Below are 10,761 nucleotides of genomic sequence, written 5' to 3' on the forward strand. Positions count from 1 at the left end.
ATAAAATAAAAAAAAAATAAAAAATAAAAAAAGGACAAAGACTGCATAGTGTCACTTGTAAAACGGGACTGGCTTTGGGGTTGGGAGACTGAGAAAGATGGGATAAATTATATATACTGCATTGAAACAGATAAGTGAGAGAACTGTTTAAAAGGGATTTATGACTACGTATTATTGTCATGACAGGAGTCCAGAATGGAGCCTACAGAGTGGAGTGGACTGGGGGGAGGGATTATATATAATAATGAATGACTTTTACTTTTCAAAGAGAAGAGCGAACTGGGGGGGAGGTTGGACAGGGAGAAAAGGGGGCTCTCTTTTTTAGAAAGCAGGCAGTCAGGCCCTTGGACGTGGAGTTGAGGGTGGAGCAGCACCCTTGCATTGGGTTAGAATCCACTTTTTTTTAAAAATTTTTATTAGTGTGTGTGTGTGTGTGTGTGTGTGTACCGTCAAATTGGATCTGACTGGTACAGGAGGAGATTGCCCCTCCTTCCCCGGCAAAGCATCTGGTGGATTTGAACCGTGCACCTCTGGGATTGCAGTGCAGCTTCTTGCCACTAGGCCACCAGAGCTCCCCTAGGATCCACGTTTTTTGTGGCTGTGGCCCGCGAGTCAAGCAGGTATGGAGGAAGTCGAATAACACTATCCGCTGTAATTTATCCGATGTGGCTGACCTAATGACACCCCACAGAGACCCATCTTTTCATTAACAGCACAGCTCTCGATGGGTTAACCAGCAGAGCACCTCAAGGCTCCTTCTTAAAGATGGAAGCACACGGACAATGCCCTACGTGTTAGGGGGTTTCCAACGCTTCGGCCCAGCCCTGTGAGGCCAAACTACTGGTCCCTCCCTGTCCGAGGCAGAGAAGACTGCTAACTGTAGCACAGGGTCACTGCAATTCTGTTTGCACAGCCCCGAGAACAGGACTGGATGGTGGCCCGCCACCGGGGTGCGTCGCACGGAAAGGGACCACGGTAGGTCCTGGAGAGAGTCGGAGAGAAGTGTGGCAGAAAACTCAAAATTAAAGGGGAGAGGGAGAGGGAGAGAGAGAGAGAGAACCATTTACCACTTTGAGAAATACAGGGAAAACTCATCAGTGTGTGTGTGTGTGTGTGTGTGTGTGTGTGAGTGAGTGAGTGTGAGAGAGAGAGAAGAAAGAACCATCTACCACTCAGAGAAATACAGAGAAAACTCATTATAGTGTGTGTGTGTGAGAGAGAGAGAGAAGAAAGAACCACCTACCACTCAGAGAAATACAGAGAAAACTCATCATAATGCTAGAGAGAGAGGGGAGGGGGGGGGGGGGGGGAGAGAAAAGGAGAAGAAGAGGAGGAGGAGGAGAAGAGAGAGAGAAAGGTGGATTCCTTGTTGTGGCCGAGGCTAGTAAAGTCCCGAAGACCATGACCTCCAGTGATCCTTCCACCCAGGAGCCAAACTGGCCTCGGTGACTCAGCACAGAGCCACAGCTGGCCCGCCTGTGAGGGAGTCCTCCCAGGAGAAACCCACACCTTACCTGGGGCAAGGGGTGCAGTACCAAGGGCACTGGGAGAAGGGGCAGGGAGGGGACGGGGAAGAAAATGTGCCAGAAAGGAATAAAAAGAATACACAAACCCCACAAACCACACCTCTCTGGCAGCTCAAAGCCACCAGCAACTCCAGCAGAGAAAGGGGCAGGAAATCTCCTCCCGTGAGATGTACAGTCTCAGAAACACAATAGAGACTGTGCCATGAGTCAGTTCCAACTCAGATACGGGGATCAAAAACACCAGGGAGGCGAGCCTTCTTGGAACAGTCAGCCCAACGAGGTCTAAAGGGCAGCGTCTGCCCAGGAATAAAAGCGCAGAAGGCAGGAAGGATGGGCGTTAAGGACAAGTGGAAATGGGACACACCGAGAGGAAGGGGGCAGAGTGCTGTTATGGGACGGTATGCAACGGCGTAAATCAAAACGCGGGTGAACTGTGCAGTGGAAACCCAGGGTGTCCTGAAACGTCTCACCCACATCACAAGAACAAGTACAGAAAAGGAAAATACGTGGCAGGAATTTTCCAGAAGAATCGCTGACCAGCAGCACTGACCAGCAGGAATATGCCCCAGCCCATAGCCAGGAAGGCAGGCATTTCAAGGTGAATTACAAAAAGGCAGGCTGTCGAGGGCCACTCCCGGGGGCCTTGGCCTTGGCCTGACAGCCTCTGACCTGGAACATGGTGCATCAAGTCACACCGTCAGCCCCTGCAGCTGGAATGCAGAGCCACTGTCCTCACTGGCCATGTGGCCCGAGAAAGCCCTCCCACCACGTCTCTGGGCCTCACTGTCCCTGTGGGAACGTGGTGGGCATGGCATGGGGGGCGCCGTGAGCTGGGACCTCTGCTGCCACACTGGTTAGTGTCAGCTGCTCCCAGAAGAGACAGCAGAGACCTGAGGTGAGGGGTGTGTGTGTGTGGTGTTTTCTCAAAGTCACACAGCACTGGGGGTCCCCTGCTGACTCACATCTGGAGGGGGATGGTGTGGTATTTAGCCAAAGTCACACAGCACTGGGCTGGGGCCCTGCCCACTCACATCTTGGGGTGTGTCCTTCAGACTCTGGAAGCCTGGGGGGTGGGAGTGCGTTAGGTGCCTTCAAGTCAGCTATGACTCCTAGCGACCCTGTGAACGATGCATCGGACCCTGTCCTGTCCTGTCCTGTGCCTTTCTCACCACTTCTGACCCACTTGAGCCCGCCGTGACGGTCACCAGGTCAGCCCATCTCACTGAGGGCTTTTCTGTCTTGCGCTCAAGTCCACCTGCCTATGTGTGATGTGCTTTTCTGTGGACTGGCCCCTCGTAACACCGTGCCTGGAGTATGTGAGACTGGCTGCTGGTCCTCACAGGGGGTCCTGGCCCGCCCCACCTACCGGAGCTGGTCCTCGCCCATGTAGTCTATCTCCAGGGGCTTCTTCCTCTCAGACAGGATCCGCTGTTTCATCTCCCGCCCTGTCTGGCGCTTACCCCGCTTTTGTTCCGCCTGGGGAGAGAGAGGGGATACCTTGAACCCCGAGCAGGGAGACTCCTGATGACCAGCCCTTTCCTGCTGCAGACCCACGAGTCTGGGCCCTGTCCTCCTCTCTCACGTGGGGCGTCTGGGAAACCATCGCCTCCCTCCCTCCCATCCTAGAGCTCAGGCCCCGTCCACATCTTCCATCCTTCAGAAATCAAAAGTCTCAGCCCTCCACTCCCTGCCTCCCTGGGAACCAAGAACTCAGGCCTCAGCTGGCTGAACTCACCTTGACCAGGTAACCCCCAAAATGGGCCCCCATGTTGGACAGAACCTTCTTCTTTTTTGCATCATCCTCCGCCCGCTTCTTGGCCTCCTCCTCTTCCTTCCGCATCTTTTCCTCCTGTGGGAAGGATAGGGTTAATCCCGAAGCACCCTAGGGCTGAGGGATTTGGGGTGAGTGGGATTGGGATGTGGAATTGGGACACTAACAGCTGGAGCCCAAAGGCAGGGCTGACGCTGGGACCTTCTGGAGATCAAAGAGATACAGGAGGCTACAATCTAGGTCCAGAACCTGTCCCCTCGCCTCTCCTACCCGTCTCAGTAACATTTCAGATGTGAGAGTGACGTGTGGGCTTGTGTGTTTTCTTCCACATCTCTCCACCTGAACTTGTCAGTGATGTACTTGGCCGTGTGACAGTGAGAGACGCTTAACCTCTCTGGGCTTGGTCTCCAATCCAGGACCTGAAATGGTGCTTGGAGTCAAGAAGGGTAAAAGGTGGTGGAGGCTTGGTCCCCTTAAGAGACCATGAGCCTAATGTCTTGCAAAGACATTCCCGTGACGGTGTGGAAAGCTAGCAAAAGCGTGAGGAAGAGTGGCTTGTCCAGGTGATGCTTCGCGCGCTAGGGGTAATCAAGGCAGGGCTCCGTAGACCCCACCTATCTTCCTTATGATGACTGCATTTGCAAGTGTGTTCTGACCTGCCATCAAGTTGGAAGTGACTCATAACTGACTCTCCAGTGGGGATTTTTAATAATTTTTAAAAATTTTATTATATTTTGTGTGTATACTGTCAAATCGGATCTGACTGGTATAGGAGGAGATTGCCCCTCTTTCTCCAGCAGCGCATCTGGGGATTCGAACCGCACATCTGGGATTGCAGTGCAGCTTCTTGCCACTAGGCCACCAGAGCTCCCTTCCAGTGGGTTTTTAGAGGCAGTACTTCACACTAGTGGAGACTACCCATCCTTTTCTTTTTATTCCCTTTAATAAAGTTTTCTATTTCACAATGTTCCAGAGGTACATTTTGACACTTAACAACAACAACAACATCATAGAGAGAGCTCTGTAAGCATAGTGGACAGAAAGCGATGCTACCAAGCCAAAGGTGGGTGATTTTAATCTGCGGTCCCCAGGCCTGGTTTTAATTATTTTCGGTCAAATATTTTTCTAGGTGGTAGAGCACTGGTCTGTGCATTGCTGTACAGAGGTTGCTGTGAAGCTGAACACTGTGACACTGATTTGTCAAATGCAAGAATGGTTACCCATGGTGGACGGTGTTTGGTGGAGCTCCCCAATTAAAACAAGCTTGGAAACAGGAGTGGCATCCACTTTCAGAATAGCTTGTCTCCAGAAACTCTATGAACTTGGAGAAATGATGAAAGTGATACAATTGTTCTGCTCTTTGGTTCATAGGGTCGCGATGAGTCATCTATGACTTGACAGCACTTAACAACAACATTTCAAAATGTACAGTTGTTCGCCTTCCTTGATGCTTCTGTTATAAATGACTTAAGCTCTGTGTTCTGAAACCAGCTTGATAAAATCCCTTACATGGTAGTTCCTGAAGGGCTGCCCTGGCCAGGGAATCTTCAGTCTCTCAGAGACAAGAGCTGGGTTATAAGCATAGAGTTGGGAACCTTTTTACAGAGACCATCTTTCTCGCACAGAGCAGCTGGTGGATTCGAGCTGGGCGCCTTTGGGTTAAGGGTACAACTCTTTACCATTAGGCCACCAGAACCTTTATTTAGAAATATAACAAGTTTGAGACAATGCCCATTTATTATCCTGCAGCTCTTGTGGACTAGTGACAAGAAGCTGTATTGCAATCCCAAAAGGCACGCAGTTCAAATCCACCAGCTGCTCCATGGAGAAGAATGGGCAGTCAGTCTCCTCCCATGCAATTAACCGGCCAGAGGGTTAGGTCTGGCTCTGGGTCGGTTCCAACTCGAGGGTACACAACAACAACAACAACAACAGCAGCAGTTCTTGAGGTCAGAAATGGGTCCTAGAGGAGTAAAGTCAAGGTACTGGTTCTTCCGGAGACTCTAGAAAAGGACCCATCTCCTTGTCACTTCCACCTCTTGGGAGTCCACCTAGCATTTTAGAGTGTCAGAAATGCAGAAAAGGTTTCCCTTTGGGCTGGGGAGGAGGCACCCACCGCCAGTTTGGCCTGCCGCTCGCGTTCCTTCTCGGTTCTGAAGCGCTGCTGCTCAGCCCGCTCGGCTCGGCGCCGCTCCTGAGGCAGGGAGGAGAGTAAGGGGTGCAGGGGTCCCATCCTGTACCCTCAGGGAGGGCTGAGAGCGAGATGAGCATCTGGGGGTGGTCACTGACCTCCCAACAACCCCACCTTCCACAGGCTGCAGCTCTGCACAACAGCCTGCCTGTAGCTCTAGGCCCAAGAAATGGGCATCTGCCGAGGCAATAACAGAAGGGACCCACACACACTCCAGGGTCCCCCAACTCACAATGCGCTCTTTCAACGCAATGAGCTCCTCCTCCTCTTTCTTCCGCTGCTCAAAATGCACGTCGATGAGCGTCTGCAGCTCGAGCAGATCTTTTTCCATGCGCTTCCGGTGGATGTCCTTTAGGGGTGAGGGTGGGAGCCCCGTGATGCCAGGGACCCCCAGAGTCAAAGCTGGGAGCTGTCAGGGCGCCTGTGTACACTAGGGGGCGCTCTTGACAGGCCTGGGCGGACTGGGGGCTGGCGATGACGCTCACCGCCAGCAGGGGGCAGCACAGCACCTCGTTCTCACATTCCCACGTTCTGACCGTGGGAGAACTAAAGTGGCCCCTATTTGCACAGAAGTGCCATATGGGCTGGCAGCTGCACCCGGGCGTCGAGAGCTGTATTACTTACATCGAAGTCAACGCGTTCCCCTTCTGGGATCTTGGGGGGGATCAGCGGGGGCACCACAGGACGACTGGAGGGACAGAAAAGAGAAAAATCGTGGCTCGTCTGACCTAAAAAATAGCAGACTCCGCGGATACACTATTCATTACGGTAGCCAGGGCCCTTGCAACAAATGAGGACTGTGATCAATTGACACACCCAATTCCAAAGACTTAGCTTCGCAAAAGAGAGATACCCTCATCCATCATTTTTAGATGCCCTGTGCCTCAATGTTCAGTCAAATAGTCTTGCCCAGGGAGAAAGCCCAGAAGGCTGGAAAGGATAGGGGAAAATGGATGAGTGGAAGAGGTAAACTTAGGTAGGAAATGGGAAGAGTGCTGTGACATTGTAGCGATTGCAATCAACATCATGAGTAAAACATGTGAGGGCATCAACTAAAACTGTCGAATGGAAGGTCGATTGTTTTAGTTAACATTGACCCAAATCACAAGAAAGAAAGGGGAGGGGGAGGAAGGAAGGAAGGACTAGTAGATAAATTTTGGGTGTGTAAGAAAAAATCATTTGGGTGTGTATGTGAATGTATCTTCAAGGTGGTATAGCACTCGTCTGTGCGTTGCTGTACAGAGGTAACTCATGGTTACTGTGATTCTGAACACTGGGACACTAATGTGCCAGACATGGTAATGGGTACCCATGGTGGACAGTGTTTGATGAAGCTTCCCGACTAAAACAAGTCTGGAAGCAGGAGCGGCAGCCACTTCCAAAATGGCTTGCCTCTGGAAACGCTATGTACGAACAGTGCTCAGACCTTTCATTCATAGAATCGCTATGGAGTCTTGCTCGACTCGAAGGCAATCAACAGCAACAACAAATATTTCTCTAGTGTTTACATGCTGAAATGATAAAATTGGAGGAGGTATCTTCTCCCGGGCAATTAACTGCCTCTGAAAATCCACAGGAAGGTCGGCTTCCAACTCAATGGTACTCGGGTACAACAACAACAACGGGTTGAATCAGGATATCTCATGGCTTAGTGGTAAGGAATTACACTCCCAAACCAAAGGCAGACAGTTCAAATCCACCAACTGCTCGTGGGAAAGAGATAGGTAATCTCTTCCAGTGGGATTTACAGCTTCTGAAAACCTACTAGAGGCTCAGCTATACATTAGTTCTGTCGCCAGGGTACTTAACAGCAACAACAGTGGCTTGGATAGAATACATTATTAAGTTGCATTTCACTTCCTTTGTCTTCTTAAATATGTGGCTACTAAACTTTAGTGGCCAGTGTCTGTCTCAGATCCCTGAAGGGTCAGAGTATACCCACACTCAGGTCTGTGTACCCTCTCATCACTGTCTAGGGTGCCCTTTCTGCCTCCTTCAACTCGCAGATACCTCTTCCCTCAGGCCTCAGGCCTCACCTCCTCCAGGAAGCCTTCCCTGATTGCTGAGGGAATCACCTGTCCCTTGCTACCTGTCCGTCAGTGGCCCTGGGTCTCTTCCACCCAACAGAGGAGAGGCTCTGCGTTGACCACTCAGAGGGCAGTTCTCCGGCACTGAGAGGGCTCTGACCACCCTGTCTGTCCCTTCTTCCCACCCTTTCAGTCCCTTGCCTCCTCTGTCTCTGTCTCTAGGTGTGGTGTATAGGAAGGCACGTCTGGAACCCCTTCTTCCAGAGGATCTCACCTGGGTTTGGGGCGTTCCTCTTCTGGTGGGGTTGGGGGAGGGGATACAAAAGAGAGAATTAGCAGGCGTTCACAGGTAGGGGTGTGAGCTGACAAACCCTGGAGGGGAAATTCTCCAGGATGGACCCTCTAGAGTCCAGGACCCTCCTCCTGACCCTGCAGGGAAGGGGGACGGCGGGGTGGGGGGAGAAGAGAGGAGAAGGGGAGCCGGCGTGGCCATCAAGGAGAGTCACACGCATCAGATATACATTCAGAATGGGTGTGGGGGCGTCTCCGCCAACCAAACGCCCAGACCCTCCTACCTCTGTACCCAGAGCTCTCCTAGCGGGACCCCAAGTCTTTTCTTCCTTCAAGGACCCAGGGATTCTGTCCTCAGCCCCCCCCCCCCGCCCGCTCTCCTCAGAAAATAGAAACCCCCATTTCGGGCTCTCAACTCGTGGGCACCTCTTTAACCAACCCCCAATCTTTGAATGTATATGGGGGACAAATATGACAGACAGGGGTGAAAGTGAGGGGGAATGGGGTGGGGGTCTCTCTTCAAACATCCAACCCTTCTGTAAATATGGCCCCAGCGAGGGGGGGGCAAGAAGGTTTGGGTGTTGTTCCCTTTAAGAAGGAAGGGAAAGGGTTAGGGCCCCTGCGGGCCATTTCCCTTCATGGCTTAAAGGGCCCAGGTACGGGCAGGTGGGGGGGGTTGTGGGGGGGATGCTATGTGGGAGTCAGGGCCCCCTTGATATCGGGGTCTCCCCGGGCCCCAAAATCAGTCTCAGGAAGCGAAGCGGCCGCGGTTACCTCGCTCGACCACCGGCTCCGGCTCCTCAGGGGCTGGGGAGGGAGCAGGAGAAGCAAGGATTTGGGGTGACCAGGAGGGGTGCGAGGGGCAGGAGCGGCCACGCCAGGATGCAGGAGGGGGAGAAAGGGAGAGAGGGGAGAGGCTGTTAGAAGGGACTGGAGCGCCCCTACTGGCCAAACCCCGCCCCCAGCATCCCCATCCCCACTCAATCCCCTGACCCCTGGACCCCGCATCCAGCACTGGACCTGAGGGACCCAAAACCTCACCTTCCTCCTCCTCTTCAGCAGCTTCTTCTTCTGCAAGTGGGGAGTGAAAATAAAGAGGGAGGTTTGCGGGTTCAGGAGCCCCAGGGTGGGGTGGAGGTGGGGGGTGTCCCCCAAAATGTCGAGGTTAAGTAAAAACAAGAAGACAAAGCCCACTGCCCTGTGGGGTGGATTTGCACTCATAAAGGCCCTTAGGGAAAGAGTGGAACTATCCCTCCCGTGGAATTTCCAAGGCTTGGGGCTCTGGTGGCCTAGTGGTAATGATGTACTGCCAACCCAGGGGTGGTGGTGGTGTAATGTGCCCTCAAGTCACCTGTGACTTACAGTGACCCTAAACCTTGCTCTATCCTGTGCCAACCTAATCTTCTCTGACACACCTACCCCTATTACCCCAGTCACTGAATCAATCCATCTCATCGAGGGTCTTCCCCTCCTGCGCGGTCCCTCCACCCTCCCAAGCATGATGTCCTCTCCAAGAACTGGTCACTCCTTACAGCATGTCCAGAGTATGTCAGACAAAGCCTCAGAATCCTTGCCTCCCAGGAGCAGCCTGGCTTCACCCTCTCCAGGACGAACTGTTTGTTCTCCTAGCAGTCCATGGTCTATTCACGACTCTTCTCCAGCACTGCAGCTCAAAGGCGTCAACTCTCCTTCTATCCTCCCTAGTCTTTGTCCAGCTCTCTGATGCATGGTAAGTGATTGTGAAGAGGTACTGGGTTCTAATCCTCTAGCTGCTCTGCAGGAGAAAGATGGGCAATCTCCTCCCGTGTGAGTTCTTTGAGGACGAACGTCAACAATGCGCAGAAGCAGACTGCCCCGTCTTCCTCAGCCAACTCATCAGAAGTGCCCAGGTTAAGGCTCTTTAGATCTCCATATCCCCAGATTCTGACACCCCAGTTAATGTTCTCCAATTCAGACACCACCATTTCCCCTACCTCTAGATTCTGAGACCCCAATTTCTGATCTTCCCCCATTCTCGTACCCTCGATTCTTTCTATCCACCTCCTTTCACGTCCTAAGACTTCACAGTTGGTTACCTTGGTTGGTTCTGAGATGCCTAACCCTCGGCTCCCCCAGTCCCTGATACTTCAAGATTCTGACACCCCACGTTCTGATGTTGTTTTGAAGTGGCGTCCAGTAGGGACCAGCTCGCAGCTGACCCTCCAGCTGGTTCTCCCAGGCTGTCAGTCACACAGAAGGAGATGGCCTGTTTCTCTCCCACCGAGCAGCTGGTGGATTCGAACCATCTGCCTTTGGGTTGGCAGCACTAGACCATCAGTGTCCAAGCCCAACACCTCTGAAATTTAGCACCTCAAATACTGAGCCTCTGTTTTATCACCCCCCAAAATGCTTTTGTTCCCATTTCTGAAGCAAAAAGGCCTTAGAATGGGGAGGGGTGGGAAGGTGAGCAGAACAGTCAGAGGCACACACCCCCCCCAGTTACGGATCCCCCAGCTCACCCCCTCCTCCTGTTGCCTGAGACCCACAGCCCCTTCTGGACTCACCTTCCTGCTGCTCCCTGAAGATGGAGAAAAGGAGAGAAAAGGGGGTTAAATGTAGTAGAGAGCCCCTCCAGGGCCCCCCCAGCAGCACTCACTCGTACTCCTGCTCTTCCGTGTCCGACATCCTGGTGTGACCTATGGGCCAGAGAGAAAGAGGGAGGGGTCTGAGAGAGGAGGGGCTGGGGGCTGGACAGCTGGTCTAAAGGAAGGGACGGACTAAGGGTGGGCGCTCCTGGTCAGAGAGAGGAGGGGCTGAGGGCGGGTCCGAAGGAAGGGGCTAGGAGTGGGAGCGCCTGGCCAGAGAGAGGAGGGGCTGGGGGCTGGACAGCTGGTCCGAAGGAAGGGGCTAGGAGTGGGGGCTCCTGGTCTGAGAGAGGAGGGGCTGGGGGCTGGACAGCTGGTCCGAAGGAAGGGG

At 52.9% G+C, this 10,761-nt stretch overlaps 1 protein-coding gene across 3 annotated transcripts in view; it reads right to left on the minus strand.

The window, feature by feature from the left end:
* The window catches only part of TNNT1 (troponin T type 1 (skeletal, slow)), a 13,811-nt gene that overhangs the window by 2,084 nt on the left and 966 nt on the right, over window positions 1–10,761 (minus strand). Inside the window, exons 1-10 of one of the 3 annotated variants that reach the window (XM_006901829.1) lie at window positions 10,442–10,470; window positions 10,350–10,363; window positions 8,848–8,877; window positions 8,581–8,613; window positions 7,790–7,811; window positions 6,113–6,176; window positions 5,721–5,837; window positions 5,414–5,491; window positions 3,262–3,375; window positions 2,893–3,002 (exon numbers count right to left, since the gene is read on the minus strand). In XM_006901829.1, the coding sequence (XP_006901891.1) occupies window positions 2,893–3,002; window positions 3,262–3,375; window positions 5,414–5,491; window positions 5,721–5,837; window positions 6,113–6,176; window positions 7,790–7,811; window positions 8,581–8,613; window positions 8,848–8,877; window positions 10,350–10,363; window positions 10,442–10,470 (611 nt within the window). Of the gene's footprint in view, window positions 1–2,892; window positions 3,003–3,261; window positions 3,376–5,413; window positions 5,492–5,720; window positions 5,838–6,112; window positions 6,177–7,789; window positions 7,812–8,580; window positions 8,614–8,847; window positions 8,878–10,349; window positions 10,364–10,437; window positions 10,485–10,761 lie in introns of those variants that run through there. The other 2 variants (XM_006901831.1, XM_006901830.1) reach the window with 2 other exon arrangements.

Source organism: Elephantulus edwardii, unplaced genomic scaffold, assembly GCF_000299155.1.
Source record: "Elephantulus edwardii isolate Elephantulus edwardi_28Jun2011 unplaced genomic scaffold, EleEdw1.0 scaffold00348, whole genome shotgun sequence".
Taxonomy (NCBI): domain Eukaryota; kingdom Metazoa; phylum Chordata; class Mammalia; order Macroscelidea; family Macroscelididae; genus Elephantulus; species Elephantulus edwardii.